The following is a 22,484-nucleotide window of genomic DNA, read 5'->3' as shown; positions in this document are numbered from 1 at the left end:
GCAGGGACCTACTTCACAGAAGTCATCTTCCAGTAGCAGTTCTTTTGATTAACTTTCATATTGTTTTAACTGATACTGCATAGTATCATAATACCTTCATATCCATTGTAGCCTGATCATCCTGGAAGGGGGTTCCCCCATCTGTTGTCCCATCTCAAGATTTCTCATTTTTCCCCAATTGGTGTTTCTTGAGTTTTTTCTTGACCTCCTGGGACTTAAGATCAGGGGATTTCGTTAATATCTTGTCAGCCATGGGCATGTGAAGCCTTTTGAGATTTGTGATTAAGGATGACATGAATAAATTTGACTTCACTTTGACTAGACCTTGACTTTGACTAGACCTTGATTTTGACTAGTCTTGGAACACTGACATTAGAATTGTTTGACACATGGCTGTTTTGCTTGCTTTCAACTAGAGGCTTTTGACTATTTTTTTGTTTGCTTTATTATTTTTGATGGCATACAACAGTACATTCAATTCAGAGGAATATGGACAATAAACCATTACAATTTGTATTCTAATCTCAACACTCATCTGGACATTCATCTTTTTAAGCATTTGAAGCAATGCTGTACAAATACGAGCAAAACGTTGTAGTCACTACAACCTGGACAATGAGACAGGAAGTATTACAGGGAGCTGATTGGGAAACACAAGGGATCGGGTAAATCAACGAAGGTGGACACAATAACCTAACGAGTCAGACACATGCAAAAGAACACGAGAAAAAAACGAAACTAAATTCTAAATAAAAACCAAAATCATCGCATCGGGGGAGGCTGGACAAGAGAATGTTGGCGGGGCCAGTCCGGTGGCCATCCCAGGAGCCAAGCAGGAGGTGAGAGCGGTGCATGGTCAGAGGTCGGCCGCAGGACTTGTGCCGCCGGAGAAGGGTCAGAGAGCGGCCGCAGGATTTATGCTGCCGGATCAGGATTAGAGGGCAGCCGCAAGACATGCGTTTCCGGACAGGATCAGAGGACGATCACGGTACTTTCACCGCCGGAGCAAGGTGAAAGAGCGGCCGCAACACGTGCACCACTGGTAGAAGGTCGGAGAGAGCAACCTCAGGGCTTGCGCCGCCGGAGCATGGTCGGAGGGCGGCCGCGGGGTTTGTGCTGCCAGAGCAGGGTCGGAGGGTGGCTTCAGGGCTTGTGCCACCAGAGCATCGACTGGGGGCAGCTGCAAGTCTTGCGCTGCCAGAGCAGGGTCCCAGGGCGGCTGAAACACATGCGCGGCTGGGACAGGATCGGGCTGCAGCTGCTGAGGCGCCAGCATGGGGACCTGGCGCTGCCGAGGTGCTGCGACGGGGTCCTAGAGCTGCCGAGGTACCGGGTCAAGGACCTAGAGCTCGCAAGGAGTTGGCACGAGGGCCTGCAGCTGCCGAGGAGCCGCCACGGTGGCCTGCCTCCATAGAGGTTTGGCAGTACAAGAGACGCGAGGGCCCGCGAGTACAGGTCCTGGGTAAGGTGAAGTCGATGAAACGGGACGCACAGGACGAAGTGAAGAAGTACACAGTGAATGAGGTGATGAAAAAGGAGGTAGGGGTGAAGTGGTTTGGGTACAGGTTCGTAATGACACGACTTGGAAAAGGCGGGATTGCGGGAGGAACCAGAACCTTTACTCGAGCGCCTACGTTGGCCACCCCACGAAAGTCCCGGATAAATGGCCAACCGGTTGACCAAGTAAAGGTCTGAAGGGAAGGGTTCTTGGGTGGACACTGCAGGATCATCAACAGAAAAACGTGACAAAAACTAACAAGGTCAAAATCAGTGTCAAAATCATAATTGGAATCAGAAAGGAGGTTAATCAAATTGGGGCCAGATTGGAGAGTTTAAATAATAAACATAGGGCGGTGAAAGGAAGGGGAACGTGAAAAAGAGGCGTGGCAGTCAAAGACAGGGCTTACACGAAGGGTATGGGGTTGGTTGGCAGGCTGAGGGCGGCAGCAGGCTGACCAGGGCTTGTGACTGCCTGGGTAACCCAATGAGAAGGTGAAACGACAAAGCGGCCGTGAGTGAGACAATCACTACTCGATTGGAGGTGGGCGGATGGTTCGGAGCAAGTGACGACTTATGCGGCTCGATGGATTGTGTTTGAGTCTGCTGGGGCCATGACTGGTCAGTAGATACTGTCACATGCGGAGCGATTTGGACCCAGAAGCAGACATGACACGTAGGTTGACAGGTAATACTATTTATCTACAAATATGCACAGCACCTGTGTAGATCAGGGCTGGATTCAGAAGACATGTAAGAAAGCTGACATTCTGACTGGAAGAAAACTTGACATACTGACAGCGTGTGACTGAGTTACTCCAGTTTATGTACGGATCGATCCTATATGACAGAATAATGTGACATTATAAAAGGACAAAGCATAAAAGGACCACAGCAACTGTATAGCAACTAATACATCAAAGAACAATCAGTCACAACAGTAACAACCTAATTTATTGTGGAGAAAAGTGATATGGCTGTTATAGATGTAAAAAAAAAGTATTTGTTTCTGTGACTAATTACACTCATTTACAAGAACATTTTTGGATTGTTATTTTTCCAGATTTTTCTCGTCCTAAATCTAAATCTAGTTCTAAATCTAATTCAAATGCAAATGCTCTTAATCCACCTCATTACCAGCGACTACTGTAAGAAATGAAACTTCTTGATGAACTATCAAACTACTGAATGTTCAAATAAAAACAGTGAAAAGGAAAACGTTGCTTGACCATTGAATACATTCCAGATACAAATCTTATGTGGATGAAAAAATCTATTTCAACCGATCTGACCTCACATACTGTAAATATTATCAGTTTTAAAACTCAGACATCTGGATAAAAGTTTTCATTTTCCCTCATGGCAAAGCTGCTGGGGAAGATGCCTATATTCCCTGCACAGTGTCCCTCCAGCCACTCATCGTTCACTATAAAGGAAAAAGAGAGAGAAACATCAAAACTAAAGATGATGCAGCGATACACTTTATGGACACAAACATTGTGGCACACTCTTTTAAAGGACCAAGCAGATAGTTGACTGGTTTCCCCTGTGGTGATGGATAATACGGGTCACTCGTAAGAGTGTAGGTAATTAATAGCGACTCGGGAGAAATGCTTGCATTGCAAGTATAAAGGCTAACTGTGTGCGGCACTGGCGCAGTGACATGCGGGCAACACAACTTTCTCCCACGACGCCATCACCACGGGTCTCCTGGGCTTAATTATAAATGTTTTATATTGTTTGGCAAATTTTGGAATGCACCGAACTGAGGCCCTGGTGGACTGAAAGGTTGTCACTTACTTTTGATTTGTGGAGTCACACGTGCTAAGCAAATGGATGGACCTTCAACTTGTTTGCCGATAAAAAAGAAGACGAAGAAGAAGAAGAGGGAAAAGGAAGGCAAGAAGCAGGAAAAACAAATGCCTGATAGGGTTCTCATGGCTTGTGACCCCGTGCGGTTTTGGAGATCCGTAAGGACCATAATGGGTGGTTTTCATGGCCTTCAGATGAGGAGCAGGAACAGCTTGTGTTCCGAGCAGCCGGACCGTTGAGGCGAACCTGCCACGCGTGTAGTGTTTTCATGGACGGAGAACCCAAAAACCAAGAGAAGTTTCATCGCCAGTGGTTGAAGCAAGACTCTTGCAGTCTGTGGAAACTTTGCGCTCGTGGAAGGGCAAACAAAAAAACAGAAAAGCAAAAGTTTCCCAGGAAGCCAGAGGTCGCCAGGTGACAAGTTTTTCTTTTACGAGAGAGGCATTCAGGAGAGCTTTTTTGTGAGTGAGAATTTCAGGAGAGAGAGTTTTCAGACAGCAACTTTCAGGAGACAAGTTCTAGTGAGCTTCGAGGAGAGCATGAAGAGAGAGACTTCAAGAAAGTGTCAATGACTACGTTTACATGCAATCAATAGTCGGGTTAAGGTCAAAATTCGGGTTAAGGTCAAAATTCCTATTTCTGAAGCATTCGGAAGAAAACGTTTACATGCGCGAGTGGACAGAGGTACGCCCGCATTTGAATAAACCGATTGAAATGGCGATGCGCGAACGTTGTGACACAAATAGATGTCATTTCCGCTTGTTACGTCAATAAAACATAGTCATGTCACTCACCGCAGGGACAAAGCAGTCGGTTTCCTCCGTGTTCCAAAAGTGTGCCACTGCGTTACACCTCTGAGTTTTGCCATGACCGTTCACCTCTCGGATGTGTATTTCCAGCGAGTTGCGCGCCAGACACACGGACTTATACACACGTATATGTGTGTCTATATACACACTGCGTCATTTTTGCCGGAGAGACAGAAAATCCTGTGAAACCGCCGCAAAGGCATCCTTGTATTCCAGTTAGGCTCGCTATGGCGAGGATGCCGCGCTTGCAAGCACTTCCTGTACTACAAAGACCAAGATTCAATACCAGCACCTTCTCGACTAAAAAGACCAAGATTTCTTGCGGTTGAGCATGCGCAGAGTGTGCCGCGCATTGGGGATTTTCCGATTGCCGTATAGATACACGCATATTCGGGTTGGAAAGGGGGTAACCCAGGCATGATATTGTGAAGTTTAAAAACCAGAATAAGGGCATACTGCGCGCGTTTACATGGCTTTTAAAAACCCGAATACTTCGTAGCTGCAGTTCCCGTGGCCATCCCTTGGGGCCACTCTTGGTTCCAGCAAGGCAAAGCTGGCCTAAAGCAGCATCCTGCTGTGTCGATGCATTTGATTTGAGCTTTATGAGGTGTCCTGATGCCAGCATGTCTGGAGTGAGGAGAGTTTGGACACAAATTGTCTGCAGAGGCTTCTCAGCTGACAAAGTAAGTCTCTTTATCACAGATCTGTACTTGGCTGAGAATTAGCAGCTCTCCGTCAAAGCAAAGGGGAGAGATTCCCTGGTGATTCGTTTGCTTTGAAGTTATGCAGGCACAGACATGATGCGGAGGTCTGGGCTGTTGGGGTCTTGGAGGTGGAGACATGTTCCACTTGCAGGATATTATATTCATTAGACCTCTATTTTTAATATTTGATCTTAGCAAGATATTTTGTATACATCAGGGAAAAGCAAAGATGGAAAACTATTTGAATAGTTTGGTCAATGACCTCTCTGTACCAGGGTTATCAGTTCATTCCCATTTGTTTTATTTCATTTTGACTTGTGTTTTCTTAGTTAGTTTTAATTAGTTTTTAGAGCAGGTTTGATGGTTTTTATTTGTTTTTATTTAAGTAATGCTTCATTTTAATTTAGTTATTAGTCTTAGTTTTTAATATATGGAATATTTGTTGCGTAAAATATAGTGTAATAAAGTAAAGTAAAATTCAACTCTCAAATGACTGTTTGAACCTTCCTTCTTCGGTACGGACGTACATTAATACCCAAATACAGAAACTATATTTACAATGAACCACGAAAGCTCACGTGAACGTGTGAGAGCGTGTGTGATTAATCCATTATAATTAGGGCTGTCAAAAGATTAATCGCGATTAATCTCAAATACGGACTTTTACTTAAAAAGTTACTTGACGGCTCATTGGAGAATAATTTGCAAACTTTGCACAGCCAAATTCAAATACCATATTTGTTGTGTATTGTATTGTATTGTACATATATCATGTATTGTTCAAATGTTGTATTTTACAGGAAAAGAATCGTATTCAAGGATCAAAGAAAGCTATTAGAACAGTCTTTGAATTGAAATATACTTTTTTCCACATTAATTCCTAGATTTTACTCAAGGAAATAACGGTTCAAAGCTTTGTAAAAAATGTAGTTGAAAAATGCGATTCATCGCGCTTAATCTTTTGACAGCACTAATTGTAATACACTTTGAGTGTATTACAGAAAAGCACCATATAAATCTGATGCATTATTATTTTTATTGTTATAATCTGATGAAAACAAAGGACATTCTGGCTTCATTTACAGTTAGCTTGAGTTAGTTTAATAAACGTAAGATGCAGTTTCATTTTTGTTTTTATTTCACTTGGTTAATGAGAATGTTTTTTCAATGTTTGTATTTGTTATTTTGTTACTTTTTGTTAACTAAAATAACATTGTTCTGTACTTCAGGTTGGTGTAGGAAAACTTCACGGGTCTGCCCTTAAAGCCTACTGCTTGTCTGTCAACCCCATCTAACATTTTTAGGACAAATTAATGACGTCCAAACGTCCAGCATTATTATCAGTTTTTTTTTTTTTTTTCCGGATGAGTGGTGCAACAGAAATGCTTCAAAGTATTTCAGAAAAACTCATTAGGAGAGTGGCCGTTATGGAACTGCAAAGAGGGTGCCAACTCCATGAGTTATTATGTTTTTCAATTCCTCAAGGTCCTTGTGTGAAAATACTTATGTCCATGAAATGTTGCAAGAATGATGTTGAACCGCTGTATCGTACCTTCACCCAGGATGTCGATGGTATCCCCTTCGCTGAACTCCAAATCCTCTGGACCCTGAGCGGAATAATCATATAGCGCCACCATTTGGTGGAGGATGGTATGATTGCGCAGAGAATCTTCTGCCTGAATCAAAAGAATTAGAAGACAAGAGACACTGTTAAGATCATGATTGAAAGATATTGATTAGCAGAGGAGGGCATTCCGTCTGACCGATGGACCGGTCCATCTGTCCGTCACTGACGGACGTCTGTTTTGTTGACGTTAAATAATAAATGGGACACTTAAAAAAAAAAAAAAAAAAGATGGCCTAAGCACAGATGGAAGTGTATTTTCATCCATCTGTGTAATCATCACTAACCTGGTCAAGTCCGAACAGACCCTCACAGTCCATCATTGACGGACGCCTGTTTTGCTGACGAGAGACGGAAACGCGACCCAGACTGCTTTGATGGCATATGTACAGCGGGTGGCGGTATGCACCAAAGAGAGAATCATGAGTTAGGCTGGATGTAGGACAAGAACTAATTATGTGCTAAGATGTAATAAAGTATGTTTGAATACAGAGACGGTTTTACACAGCTTATTGTGAGTTAGGCTTTACATTTTTATTTTTATTTTTGGAAAGAGTGGGGTTAGGAGGTAGTGAAACAATATTTTGAAGCCCCACACTCCGTATCAGAAGGTATAATAGCACACTTCTCTCTTCTGGCGATGTATAATTGTGTTTGCATTCAAAATTACAGAAATGCAGTTTGACTAAACCAAATCTATCACTCTTTTTGGTAGAAATGTTTGTAAATGTATTTATTGATGGAATAGTGCTTTGAAACAAAGCATCTCGTTTCAAGGGGTCCCAAACAAAGATAAATACAAGACATGAGCATTGCAAGACAACTCTGTACAATATAGACCAGGGGTCGGCAACCCGCGGCAAGTGGCTCTTTTATGCTCATGTTGTGGCTCTACGTGGCCTGGAAAAGTGCCCGATTGAAGTGCATGTTATTTGTCTCAAAAACGTGCATCATGTCTTTTTGGTAAGTCAACGTTTTTGGCCACTTTCACATGTGGTCCTATATACCGGTACCCATATAGGATTTTTTTTTTTTTTTTTTACAATGCGACCGCAGGCTGAACCTCCAAGTCGCATACATCCGACATTGACGTCAGGAGCCCAAAATGCATTCCGGGTGCGGAGGAATCAGCGACTCTGCAGCTGTTTGGAGTAAAAGTATTGACTTTATATTTGACTTTAACTCATTAAGGACGGGAGCGCATAGCCACATTTCTACCACTAAAGCCGGGAGCACTGTTGTGTCTTTCTTCCTTTAAAGCCGGGAGAGCGTATACACCATTTTCGTTTTTTAATTAAATTCTCTGTCTCTTAGCCAATGAAATGCATCAGAATATACATGTGACGGCGTCGTGAGGTGTCGGAGGATATCCGGAAATTTTTCAAGGAGTAATGTCGATTGCGGGAGCTTTGAAATGAATAACGGCAGTGACATAGACGACGCGATTGTCGACTTTGAACCAGTAGAACCAGTCGAACATGATATATCGTTAAGATGTATGTTTGTAGATAATGACAATATCGACGTCTTTGTAAAAGAAAAGAGGATGCTAATTAATTGTTTTTACTTGTAATTTTTAATTAAAAATAGTGCTTCACTTGCATCTTCGATTGAAACAGTCAAGATGAATAAACTCGGACCTGTGTGAAAGCCACATGTCTAAGCTCTCAAATTCTTTTGGAATTGTGTTTCTATCTGCTACAGGGGCTGAGATATTATTTTGTAGGTGGCAAAAATGTCAGGTTTTCAAGGGTGACTCCAAAGACGACCGTAAGATTTAGAGCAGGGGTGGGCAATTGCGGCCCTCGAGGGCCATTATCCTGCGTGACATCCTCCTATGTCAGCCTGGTGCAGCCCACCTGATTCAAATGATCAGGATCGTTATCCAGCTTCTGCAGACCTTGCTGATTATATGATCATTTGAATCAGGTGTGTTCCAGCAGCGAGAGTTGGAAAACAGGCAGGATACTGGCCCTCGAGGGCCGGAACTGCCCACCCCTGATTTAGAGCGATGCCTCACAAGGGGCTTCAGGCTTTAATGGGTTAATTTAATCCCACCTGAAACATGAAGCATAAAATGGACATCTATGGTGATGGTAGTAATTCAGCCACGGCTCGATCGGCTCATTTTTTACACTTGGTTATGACGTGACGTCATCTTCAGTGACGTGGGGGGGGGGGGGGGGGAAGAAGGAGGTTTTTCAGCACATCAACGTAGTTGTATTGAAACCCTCACCTGGCACCACAAAGTCGTTCTGCCGGCCTCTGAGACCTCTTGTATGGTCCTCCCTGCCTCTAATTCCCATTCAAGAGGCACCAGTACCCGAGAACCGTGCTTCCTCTGTCTAATGAGAGAAAGAGAAGACTTTATGGGATTGGGTGTTGTCGAAAAACTTTAGATGGATTACTTTGCTTACTGATTTCTGTAGGACTTTTATCTCAATAGAGATTTGATTTAAAGAGGTGATGTGTTTAACAAAAACATATAACAAAAGCTCTTTTTATGACAATTCAAGGGAACATACTGGACAATTACCTGAGACGCAGAGAAGACGCTGGCTGGTCCAGCTGATGGGCAACTTGTTCCTTCAGTTCATGGTAGGACGCATTTGAAGGTACTGACAGTGCTACAGTGTACGTGTAGTGAACTTTTACGACCACAGAGTCTGATTCTGCTTCTTGAACTGAGGTGACATCCTGGGGGAAAGACACAATTCAAAAAGAAAACACGTCACATTATCGGCAATATCGTGATATCGCGATATTAAAATCGCCACGATATATCGTCGTGATCATGTCACAATATTAATAACAGCAAATCAGTTTAAAAGCCTAAGTTGTTTTCCATTTGTGCAGTTCCAGCATCCTCTGGTGGTTAGTTTATTAGTGTAGTTTAATCTGATGCCACCTATGTTTAAGACCCACACTAATCGCCAGTAATAGCCCATGACTGGCCAAGCCTATTTCTTGTAAATGCTGTTATTATGTACAAAAAAAGAATACTGTGATTGTTTTTTGTTTTTGTTTTGTTTTTTACAATATCGTGAGCTTTTTATATATCACCAGCTTCCCCACAATATCGCGATGATTATCGGATGGTGAGGTTCATATTGTGATATTTGTATCAGTTTTCTACAGCGCTTATCCTGTAGGGCAGGGGTGCCCACACCTTTTTTTGAGAGCTTCTTATGACATGACTGAGTCAAAATGATCTACCACCTACTAAAAATGCAAAACATATTATTTATAAATATATTGAGAATTATTTTTATATGTACCGTATATGCTGGTGTACCTTGCATGACTGCACCAAAGCAGTTGGTGTGAACGTAGCAATACAGTAGTGAGGACGGATGATAGGCTGGCGATCTACCCACAATGCCTTTGCGATCGACGTAATGGGCACCCCTGCTCTAGGGACTGGAACGTATCCCAGCTCACCCCAAGCGGAAGGCAGACTACACTCTGGGCTGGTTGTCACTCGGATGAATTTTTTTTTTTAAATTGCGAGAGTCACTACATATGTGACCAAGAAACAAAACAAAAAAAAATAGCCATGCGTGATCTTATTTCTCTACTCCTCCAGTGTTATTTTCCTACAATCTAAATGGTGAATTTGCCCCCATGCTGTCTCCCACGGGTCAGTTGGGCTATTATGGCCGACCTTTGGGATGGGGGATGAAACACTTAAATATCGGTGAAGAAATTGGTAAATGTATCGCGTGCTATATTGAGTGCATCATACAGTGGAAACATTGTTTTTACCTTGTTACTAATCATTCTAGTTGAATATTAGCTGTGAATAATATTCAGAAAAAGTTCGATATTTTGACTTCTAATGAGATTACTTTTCTTACACAAAACGTGCTTATCAAGATTGCTGCAATCAGCTTGCTGACTGGCTTTGGTTCCGTATCGAAATCATGGCGTCCATGACTTGGCCATCCTTTTAAAACCAAAAAATAATGATCTCGCTTAACAGGATAATCTGTTTTCTTTTTCTTTCAGCTTGTCTTATTTGGGGTTGCGACAGCACGTCATCGTTTTCCATTGAAGCAGATCTTCTGCATCCGCTAACTGCCCTCATTTTATTGATTATTTAAAAAAGAAAAAAGAAAAAAAACAAAACTTTATTTATCCAGGTTAGGCAATTGAGAAGAGATTGTCACTGAGTGTATAACTTACGTTACTGCTGGCTGAATGGGCTGTGTACATGGGAGCCTCCGGGGCTGGCAGTTCAGTATGGGTGGCGGATGAGTAGGACGGGGGTGGTGTATCTGAAGACGATTGTCCTCCTGCCAAAGGCAATGTACAACTGCAGTGTAAAGGAACACTACGGCAAACCAATCATAGCAGGCCAGATGAATGATATTCACATTCCCAATAACACCAATTAACTGAAGGCAACTTAAAGCGGACAGTTATAAGAAAATGTTATTACGATTTCATCAAACATTTAACTAAGGCATTTTGAACACCTGTCAGAGATTTAAGGATTACATTGTATTTTTTTTAGGATAACTAAATCTGGTTTTGCAAAGACTTGGAATTACTAGGGATGTCACAATATCGTGATATTGCGATATTAAAATTGCCACGATATCGCCGTCGTCATGTCACGATATCAATAGCAGCAAATCTGTTCAAAAGCTGTTTTTCATTTGTGCAGTTCCGGCACCCTCTGGTGGTTCGTTTATTAGTGCAGTTTAAATTCCTCAATATTAGGTGTTTGGTCATTTATATACATTGAAGTTAATGTTAACTGCACTATTTGAACTATTTGGATAATTAGGACCACAGCTAATTAGCATTGAGTAGAGACATTTACATGCAACTGCTCATTTATTTAATTGGTATTTCGTGTTCTACAGAAACCATACACACACCCACACAACCAAATTAAACAGATTATTGCTCACATGAACAAAACTATGTTCTAACCGATAAAAGGTCCCATAAAGCTGCCATACGAGCAAATATGTTTCAACATCTTTGTCGGCCCGCTTCACCGAACACAGCATTGTGAACTACATAGACCATGACACTTTGCGCTGCTGTAATGAGCCAATAGGAGCGCTTGACTGGCCAAGCCTATTTCTTTGTGGATGATTTTATGTACAAAATCAGAATATTGTAATGTGTTTTTTTTTTTTTTTAAATATGAGCTCTTTCTTTTTCAATATCATGAGCTTTTTATATACTGTAATGCCAACCTCCTCAAATTATGATAATTCTCGTATCGTGAGGTTCATATCGTTTTATTATCGTATCGGGACATTTTGATATCGTAACATCCTTACTGATTACGTATTAAGTGATACAGTACGTTAGGATCTCACTCAGCTGTGTGCACTATACTATCATTACTCGGGCTGAACAATATTAGGAAAAGATTGAATTGTGATTTTTTTGACAGATATTGCAATTTCAATTCAATTCAGGATTTTCTTCAAATCAAGCTTCAGTACAATAGACACTATGCACAGTAACATTTACAAACCTGGCAGAAAATCACAACATCATAACGTGAAAAGCTATTACACTAATAATGCAAGGACACCGAAGAGGTCGTGTGAGGGAGTCTTTTTTCATACTTTTTAAAATGGTTCAATAAAGCGAGACCTTCGTACTGCTTTGCTCTCATACATGTATAAATGTGCAATTAGGTGTAAGGGTGTATAAAAAAAAAAAATAAACCAAGTGTGTTTTCAACTTAGTACTAATGTACATGATCTTTGTACACCACATGCAAATATTTGCTTCCATTATTTTTTGTCAGAGACTTCAGAGGCAGACTGAGGGCAAAATTGAAATCGGTTGATGAAAAAGTTGAATCCCTTCACAGTTATGGTGAGCGTAAGAATGTAAAAATCATACTGGAAGTGTATTTCTGAATTGGATATTCAAATGTGAAAGTTAAATATTTCCTGTTAAAAGGGTAAAACAGTTATCATATCCATTCCTGTCTCTGCCTCTTTTCATGAATATTTTGTATTTTCATGTAAATATGTCTGCTTTTTCTTTTATGGGGGCACCATGGCTCAGGTGGTAGAGTAGTTGTCTGCCATTTCAAAGTGTCCTAGAGCAAGACACTGAACTCTGCCCAGTTGCTCCTGATACTGCGTCATCAGTAGGTAAGACAAGGAGACAGAGTCAACGCGCTTTGAGAACGGTAGAAAAGCTCTATACAGGTGAAATTTACCATGCAATGAAATCAGTTTAATACAGGTAAATTAAAAAAAGCATATCGTCCCTTAGCAAAGCTAAAGTGATTCAACCAAAGAAGAAGAAAGTCTTCTTTTTTTTTTTTTGAGACCTCTTTTTGTGTATATCTCAAAACTCTGTGGTGAAAACGAGTGAAAATGAACACAAATAGCGTTGATGCTAAAAAAAAACCCATTTACATTTATTTTACTGCGACCATTCGGAAACTTAAAGCGTTCAAACTTGTCATTCAGCTATTGAGAGTGCACCAAAACACGGAGCGCCAGTGCTGGCTGCGTTTGGAAATGAATGAGAGCCGAGGGCACTCTACCTCAAGAGTAGTGCACGAGTGTCTTAGATTAGAGTTAGGTCGCTTGCAGTCCATCTCAGCAATGGATTGCTTTGTAATAATTAATAAAGAAGAAAAAAAATCCCCCCATAATCTCCCAGTCTCCGACGGTGGTGAAGAAGATGAGGGTGATTGGAAAAATGAGCTTGATCCAAGTCCTGAAGGAGCACAAGCCGCAGCGAGTAAATGCGGAGGGAGGCTTCAAAATAGTGTGTAACAAGCATTCCCCTATCAGAACAGGGGAAAACTGCAAGGTGATTTAGGCGTAAAATGTGGGCATTTCAGTAGGGTCCAAATTTGGGCTGAACGATTTTAGGAAAAAATGGTATTGCGATTTTTCTGACAGACACTGCGATTTTGATTTGATTTGCCATTTTCTTGAAATTAAGCTTCAGTGCAATTTCCACAATGTACAGTAACATTTCCAAACATGAGAGAAAATGCCATTATATCACTAAAAACATTAAAAGCTAGTACTCTAATAAGAGGGTTTGTGAGTGAGGCATTCCTTTTTCAAGTTTTTAAAAATGGTTCAAGTAAGCCTACTGTACTACGTGCCGTCAAGTATAAATACTAGGGATGTTACGATTAATCGAAAATCGATTTAAAATTAATTAGCCCTGATCAATCGATTTGAATAATCGAAAAAATCGAATTGATTAAATCAAGCTTCAGTGCAATTTTCATAATGTACAGTAATATTTCCAAACATGAGAGAAAATGCCATTATATCACTAAAAACAGTAAAAGCTAGAGGGTTTGTGAGTGAGGCAGTCCTTTTTTTCAAGTTTTTAAAAATGGTTCAAGTAAGCCTACTGTACTACGTGCCGTCAAGTGTAAATACTAGGGATGTAACGATTAATCGAAAATCAATTTAAAATCGATTAGCCCTACTCAATCAATTCGATTAATTGAAAAATCGAATTGATTAAATTCATCTAGTACATGATGTCTTGAAACGTTTTTTCATTCCAGATGCGTGGCTCATTGTGAATGTGTACATCAAATTATGCTTTTGCACCAAACATCATTGCGTATTGTGTTTGTGGATAGCTGCAGAACCACACTAGTGCACAGAGACAAGCATGGTAGCAATTTTTAAAAAATCGAATCGAAACGAAAATCGGGAACTGAAAATGGAATCGAATCGGGGCTTGAGTGAATCGTTACATCCCTAATCAATATGCATTGTGTAGTTGTGTAAATACAATGTTTTTTTAAACACAAAAATGGTTTACACTTTGTACAAATGTATATGGTTTTTTTAACATAAATGCAAGATTATGTATCGATATTTTCTCTTAACAGAGACTGAGGGATCTGCAACATTAAATAATAATATTTGTCCCCAAATTCATATCATGGTATTAATTGAAACTTTTGGTCCTAACAGTAATGGTGGGTGTAAAAATCATAATGGGGGTATTTGTGTTTGGGTTATTTAAATGTAAATATTTCCTGTTAAAATGGGTCAGAAATGATCATATTCATTCTTCTCTGCTTCTTGTCTTTCAAAGTTTCCAATTTCATGGAAACGTGTCTGCTTTTTACTTTAATGTAATGAAATCTATTCAACCAAAAACTTTGTCTCTTAGCAAAGCTAAATTGATTCAAAATTATAATTTTAAGACCTGTCATTGTGTAGATCTCTAAGAGCGCTTTGAGAAACCGCAGTTTTGACCATCACAAACTTGCATTGTCTGAGATGACGATCCAAAACGATAAATCATTAAGTCCTAATCAGTACATTAAAAAATACAACAGAAGTGCGAGCGCACAAGGTAAAATTCATTTTACCCCAAGTAGGAGTTGCTGAACGAGACCAGTTCTGTGGACGAGAGGGTGGCTTTAGACCCGGAGGGAGGGGAATCCCTGTAGCAAGTGTCTGGAAGATGAATAAGGCAAAGCAATTATGAAAATTATATTTGTCCAACTAAGATTTATTTCTATCAATCAAGTGACCTGTAATCCATGATGACCTTGAATAGATAGCTTTTATTGTCTTTTTGTTGCTCTGGGGGCTGCACAACATTTGGGCTGCACTTGAATTTTTTTTTTTTCTTTTCAAATGTTTACTTATTTTGAACTTGGTGCCTGCAACACATTGCAAACTCGCACGATTTTACCGAATGGCTTTTGAACTTGCTGATACGAGCTGATAACGGCCCGGTTGGTCCTTTTCCTCTTAGGCCCTGAGGACACGACATCCATGATTTCCAAAGGCAATTTGAAATGTGGACTCATCAGACCACAGAGCACTTTTTCACTTTGCGTCAGTCCATCTCAGATGAGCTCAGCGCAGAGAAGCCGACGGCGTTTCGCTTTGCATGGTAGAGTTTTAACTTGCGTTTGCAGATGGAGCGACAAACCGAAAATGCTTTTCCGAAGTGTTCCTCAGCAATATCCGTTATATAACAACGCTGGTGCCGCCTGTGGCATTGAAGATCACGGGCATTCAATGTTGGTTTCCGGCCTTGCTGTTTATGTGCAGAGATGTCTCCAGATTCTCTGAATGTTTTGATGATGGTATGGACTGTAGACGATGAAATTCCTAAATCCCTTGCAAATGTGCAATGTGTCCGGTATGCTCACCCGTGACACTGTCCTTTTTCCAATTAACCTGTTTTCCTATGGAATGTTCCAAACAACTTTTGCTTGTTTGTGTATGTGTTTGTTTCATTCCTCAACTTTCCTAGTCTTTGGTTGCCTCCGTCCAAGCTTTTTTTTTTTTTTTTTTTTGGAAGATGTTACAGGCATCAAATTCAAAATGGGAGAATATTTGCCAAAAAATTAACGTTACCATACAATACAATTCAATACCATTCATCAGTTTTCACACTAAATCACTAAGTCTTTGTAGTGCAAAAGAAAGAAAGAATTTGCAAATCAGTGTATTATGTTTTTAGTTACATTTCACACACTATCCCATCTTCCCTGGAATTTGTAATTATCTCGGGTCCATGCCAGTCATAGGCTCTTACTCATCAGTCATTATTTTTTGTCTTATCATGACGAAGATGACAAAAGCAAAGGCTGGTATTCCTCTTTTATGCAAAAAAAAAAAAAAAACACTGAGACTTAGCTCCCAATCTGCTTGGATCTGAACTAGGGGTGGGAATCTATGGGTACCTCACGATTCGATCCCATTACGATTCAGAGGCCCACGATTTGATTCAATTCCGATTCAGAGGCTTATGATTCGATTCGATTCCGATGAATCACTAGTATTGGCTTACATTTTATAGTCCATGGAAGACACTTGTACCCTTTTAGAAACCCAAAACCCCCCCAAAAAAGGAAGGGCAATGATTTATATGTCACACTTTGACTTCGCTGCGCTCATATGAGGTTTTGCTTGTTGCACCATCTTGTCACATATTAGCTTAGCCTAGTACAGGCATCAGATGTACAAATGTACTTAATCACTTGCACATGCTTTTAGTTTTTTTAATTTTTACTTTAAATATCGAATATTAATACCTATGAATCGATTCAGAATCTTTTTAATATGGCGATCGATGCATCGAAAAAACGATTATCTTTCCCACCCCTAATCTGAACGAAGGCGGACGATTCTTGCTCTGCTCCTGCCCTTACCTACCCGCTTGCTGACTTGGTCTCTCTGCTGTCCTCTGTCCCAAATATTATTCTAGCCTCTTGCTATATTTTCTTCCGGAAATCTAATTGTGGAATTAGTCAGCTGGACTCTCGATTCTACAAAATTTTCTCGACGAGCAGAGCGGGCGCTTGGGAGCCTTCTTGCCTCTCAAGGACATTTACTGCTAGGTACATCCTAGATTCCTGGAAGAAGTGGAAAATGGTGTGCCTATCCATATAGTTCATAGATGACGCGGAGGGCATTTATTGGACTCCTGATTAGAGATAGACCGATATGTTTTTTTCAGGGCCGATACTGATTATTAGTAGTCAAGGAGGCTGATAACCGATATTTGGAGCCGATATTCATTTTCAGTAAAAAGGAAGATATTGGCATCAAAAAAATAAAACAAAGGAAAACTCTTAACTTTGCTGAAATGCCTTTACGCATGTTTGTTGAACATTTTTGCAGATTTGCATAACGTTGAGGTTTTTTATTATTATACATTTTTGACAAAATGCATCTTTGTTGTAAAATTCTAACAAAGTTCCACAAGCTTCCAGGGTCATCAGCATGTCTTCAAAAGTGACATGAAAACTTAAACAATTGATCCCTGTAGTTTTCGACAGCAAATAAAGTTCTCCAAAATTTCAAAATGACAGAAATGTTCAAGTTTCACTTATCTATTTTTGATTTCAAACAAAACCAAAAGATGCAGAGTGTTCCCAGGGTCAGTAGAATCTCTAATAAAGTTAACTGAAAATTTAAACAAATAGTTCTTGAAGCTAACACAGTTTTAAGTTGATTTAATATCGGCCATCAGATTTAAAAAAGGCCGATACCGATATTCATCAAAATGCCGAATATCGGCGCCCATAATTGGCCCGGCCGATAATCGGTCTATCCCTACTCCTGATAATAGGTATCCTGCTGTTTGGGGTTGACGGTTTGCTGATCTACTGCAAAATTCAGCTGACGGGAGCAACTTCATTGGGAGTGAACAAGCTGCCAGTCTTTCTGAATGGCGTGGCAAGTCCGATCAACACTTAGACTCGTGCGATGAGCAACCTCAATCGCAAGGCGGAGGCGATTTTTGAGTTGCTTGGCAAATTGGCCGTTATCAAGGAACAGTTGGTATCTCGCCTTGAAGAAGTGATTGCTGATTTGTCTATTGAAGCCCCGCTGGCTAAGATTCAAGGCCGACGGAATTGTTGTTGGCCTGCTCCCAACCCCAGTATCACAGCCTTCGTTGGATCCCACATTCCTTTGCCGTGATAGCACCTGTGCTGCGGAGGCCTTCGCCTGAGCTGAGCTTCTCAGTCAGACTGGTTTGGGAGCACCCTACTTATAGTACAAGTCTTGAGATCTGCTTGTCAGGACGGATGAAAACAAAATGCACTTCCAAATTTAACTATGTCCTGTACAATCCTGGCTGACCGGAGGTTTTTAGTCATTGGAAATCCCAGTGTGCTGTTCTTAGAAGAAAATTCTTCATGTGATAATGGAAGATAGAAACTATTCGGGGTCATTAGGGATCACAAATTACTTTGATCACTGCCATTAAAATGCTCAACTGAGCACAAGACAATGGAAAGTATGACTGTCACAGAAATCTGCCGATTATTACGTAAACAAATTAATTACATTCTCAGCTTTGCCTTTAGTCATCTTGATATCTGCCGGCTTTAGCAGAGACATTGGCACAAGTCCTCTCTGAAAACAAAAGATCTTAAATCAGCAACTGAAGAGCTTTAACATTTGTACTTTATTGATTACATTCTAATATTTTTGTGCTTTTTCTCTTACCTGTCCATCATATATGACAGTTGCCATCCCATTCTTGTCCTGATCTTCAAAAAAAAATACCTTGGAACCGCCTGGCACTGTCAAATGGCCTGGTCCTCGAGCCATGTAAGGCACCGTCATATACATGTAGCGAGACTCCCTGTCAAGTAGTGACAACACTTTGCGTTATATTGTGCAACGCTTGGAACCGATATTTACTTCAGTAAAATCTTGGAATTACATTGGCAAAAAATCTAAAGTATATTTTGATTCAAAGACTGTTCTAATAGCCTTCTTTGATCCTTGAATACGATTCTTTTCCAGCTTTTGATCCAACGTGAGACTGAAGGTTTTCTGCTCTGTTCCGGTGTCTATCGTATATAGTATTTTGTGTTTTAATTTCTTGCTTTCACTTGGTATGTTATTGCTGTTTTGTTGTTGTAATGTAAAGTGCTTTGTTACAGCTGTAACTGTTATGAAATGAACTATAGAAATAAAATTGTATTGTATTATATTGTATAAAACACAACAGTTGAACCGAAGACGTACAACTGGAATTTGAATTTGGCTTTGCAAAGTGCGCAAATTATTTTGGATTTCTCCAATTAGCTATCGAGCAAAATTTTAAAGTAAAACTAGAGTAAAAAATGCACAGTGAGCAGAGGTCAGCTGCTACAGGAAGTAAATAAAACTGAGTTAATTTTTTTAGTGCGTTATAATATATATATATATATATATATATATATATATATATATATATATATATATACACACACACACACACACACACACACACACACATTGTATACACATATTACTGATGCGCACATCTCAGATTTTTTTTACTTTCAATAGCAGGCATGTTTAGCTCATTTTTGGGGGGAACGGAATCACCCCTAAAGTAAAGCCAAGAACCCCCAAATTTGAGAAATTTGAGAGATTTATTTACTGAATGCCCTTTTTAACAAGCTAGAGAAGTGTTAAAACATACATGGTAGAAACATAATACATTAACAACAAAAATACAATACCTCCTTCGCCTTACTTAAAAATGGTTTGATTCATCCCATCCATATAGTATCTAGGATGTAACGATTCACTCAAGCCCCGATTCGATTTTTTATTTTCAGTTCCTGATTTTCAAAAAATTGTTACCATACTTGTCTCTGTGCACTATTGTGGTTCTGCAGCCATCCACAAACGCAATACGCAATGATGTTTGGCGCAAAAGTCTAATTTGATCTTCACATTCAAAATGTACTTTGTATCTGGTTTGAAAAAACGTTTCAAGACATCATTTTCCAGATGATTTTAATCAACTCGATTTTTGATTATTCGTTACATCCCTATCATTGAATATTCATTGGAAGTTGAATAACCCTTGAATATTCATTGAAACTTGAATAATTGAACATTCATTGAAAATTTAAAATTAATTGAATATTTTTAACATCATTTTCTAGATGAATTTAATCAATTCCATTTTTCGATTAATCGAATAGACTTTACATCATTTTTGATTAATCGTTACATCCCTAATAGTATATCAAGCACAACATTTTAAAATCTGTGATAACTTATCTATAATTAACCTTTGATATGAACTAGATTTAAATGTCTGTCTGTGCGTCATCATCTGAGTCACAGTTCCACGTTTTTGTGGTCAAATGGCACACACCGCTCTTTATGTCTGGGCTCTGGCTATCTGTTCCCCCCAACCTTGTCCAGACTATGTTTTTTTACTTGGAACATAGTGGCCCCTACCTGAAATTTCAAGAGGCACAAGTAGAAGGTTTATGAGCGCATCACTGTAAGTCGACTTGCGAAGTACTGTCTCAAATTTCAAGAGCAAAATGCCACTATTCAGGGAGGGGCAACTTCGTGCCGTTATGTATGCGTTCCACCTGCCTCTGTGTTTTTGCTGGATGCGCCAATTTTAGAGAGAGCACAGGATTAAGAATATAGATTTAAAATATCTACTTATTGTTTTTTTAGTTACAACTTGTGAAAAAAGTTGATGGACCAGAGGCGTGTGGGTTTGCATCAAGGGTGATACTTCCATCCCATTTGGGTGCACATGCAGTGAGAATATAAATATCCCAAATTCATACACCACTATGCCCAACTAAGAGGTGTGTCCCAAAAGTTTTGTCCATAAATATAGTACTCACTTAGCACCATCCATGTTGGGCTGATAATAACCAGGCTTCTGTTGAGAGGACATGATAACAGCCAGTAGTGAGAGTGGACGAGAGTGAAAACAACAATGACAACAACAATATGGAATGAATAACTCCACTCTTACCTGTAATCTGAGAGGTTCAAATCCACCATGATCGTCATTGGGGATTATGGAGGAAATCACCTTTGGGTAGCAAGCAAAATAACTCCTATATATTTGATGTATGATAATATTTTTCATTTTCATCCGGTTAAGACATTCTCCACTGTCTATATTTGATTATTTTGACAGAATGAGACAAATAAATCAATGTTACCTATCATATATGTATAGTAGGGATGTAACGAGTAATGAAAAAGGGATTAATCGCTTCGATTTGTGAATGCTGTTATTATTTACAAAAAGAGAACATTTGTTTAAAATATTAGCTCCTTTTTTCTTTTTTTTTTTTTTTACTTTTATTTTTACAATATCGTGAGCTTTTATACGGTATCATGAGGTTTTTATTAGTGCTGTCAAACTTACTGCGTTATCGGGCGGTAAGTAAATTTTGTAATTGATCACGTCAGAATATTTGACGCATTTAACGCATTTGCGCAGAATGACCGCCGATGCATAATCCCACTCAGAAGTGCACAGTGAGCAGCAGAAGGAGTATAAAGAAGCATTTCAATAGAAGAGGGCAGCTTTGCCTCAGCGACTGAGGAGGAGTAGAGAAGAGGACTGTCTTGTTTTGCTTTCATAAAGTCAGTTAATCTAACACACGACGTGCTGATAACTGGACTGCTTTATTACAGTCCTCTATACCAGCATCTCACATAGTGGAACTGAACATAACACTCACCCGTCATGTAAGCCAATCACAATCGTGTGCACTTCAGGGACCACTCGGAAAACATAAACTCTAAGAATATTACAAGGGCCACATATAATTGTGTACATTACACACACACACTGAATGTTTATATCCGTCTTGTGTCTTTCTATTCCAACAACAATATATAGAAAAATATGATATATTTTGGAGATAGTTCAAATTGCAATTAATTACGATTATTTATTTTTTAAAGATGTGATTAACTCAATTAAAATATTTAATCGTTTGACAGCCCTATCTCACCAACCTCCCCACAATATCGTGGTAATTATTGTGTCATGAGGATCATACCGTGATATTATCGTATCGTGACATCCCCAGATTTTAACCATCCAAGATATGTTATTGTTCTACATTTCAATGAAGATGTTCAATTTCCTTAAGAATTTAAATATAATTGCACTTAAAAAGAATGTACTTTAATTATTTTTGCTCGAACATCATCAGGATATCGGTGGCATTTATAAACACAACAACAAACAAAGGCTACTATTGTTTATCATGACAGTTTCTGGGTATTTCATATTCATTATGTCCAGAAAATGCCGGCCTTCTGTCATCTGATTGGTCGACAGCCATGCAGCAAGGAACTCCGCTGCACATGCCCATTTCCTGGTTTTAGACGAGCAAGACGGGAGCCGCCTGCCAGCCGTCTCCAAGTAGTTTGTCCATCTTGGGCAAACATTTTCATGACCTCACAAATCGCTCGCCAGGTCCTATTCAATTGCATGAGAGGTCCCCAGCGCATCCAGGACCAACGCCGCCCCCCGGCCCAACGGTCGTGCCCCACTCCTCGGGGTATTGCAGCTTTAGGCGACTGCCGGAGTGCTTCGGACGCCGAAGAGTGAGGACAAGAACCGCTGACTCGGGGAGGCGGCCAAATGAATGAGACTGAGCTCTCCAGAATGAATGAGCGCTGGGGAAGAGCTTTGCATGCCCCCCATGACATCATAATCACACTATTTCATACATGGTACATATGAAATTGTAAATATGGTTCAATGTTGATGTATAGGCCTAGATAGACTGATTCGGCCGCTTAC

At 40.0% G+C, this 22,484-nt stretch overlaps 1 protein-coding gene across 1 annotated transcript in view; it reads right to left on the bottom strand.

Moving 5' to 3' along the window:
• Positions 1 to 427: 427 nt before the first annotated feature.
• The window catches only part of noxa1 (NADPH oxidase activator 1), a 56,036-nt gene continuing 33,979 nt past the window's right edge, over positions 428 to 22,484 (bottom strand). Inside the window, 11 exon segments of the mRNA XM_086030029.1 lie at positions 428 to 2,842; positions 2,844 to 2,923; positions 6,375 to 6,498; positions 8,683 to 8,791; positions 8,983 to 9,143; positions 10,632 to 10,741; positions 14,797 to 14,884; positions 18,242 to 18,310; positions 18,404 to 18,542; positions 20,554 to 20,591; positions 20,688 to 20,747. Coding sequence (XP_085886155.1) covers positions 2,816 to 2,842; positions 2,844 to 2,923; positions 6,375 to 6,498; positions 8,683 to 8,791; positions 8,983 to 9,143; positions 10,632 to 10,741; positions 14,797 to 14,884; positions 18,242 to 18,310; positions 18,404 to 18,542; positions 20,554 to 20,591; positions 20,688 to 20,747 — 1,005 coding nt within the window. The 3' untranslated portion in view covers positions 428 to 2,815.

Source organism: Filicampus tigris, chromosome 5 (assembly GCF_054856515.1).
Source record: "Filicampus tigris isolate MCC_2025a chromosome 5, RoL_Ftig_1.0, whole genome shotgun sequence".
Classification (NCBI taxonomy): domain Eukaryota; kingdom Metazoa; phylum Chordata; class Actinopteri; order Syngnathiformes; family Syngnathidae; genus Filicampus; species Filicampus tigris.
Note: the sequence above shows the minus strand (reverse complement) of the source record. Positions and strands in the feature narration are given on the sequence as shown.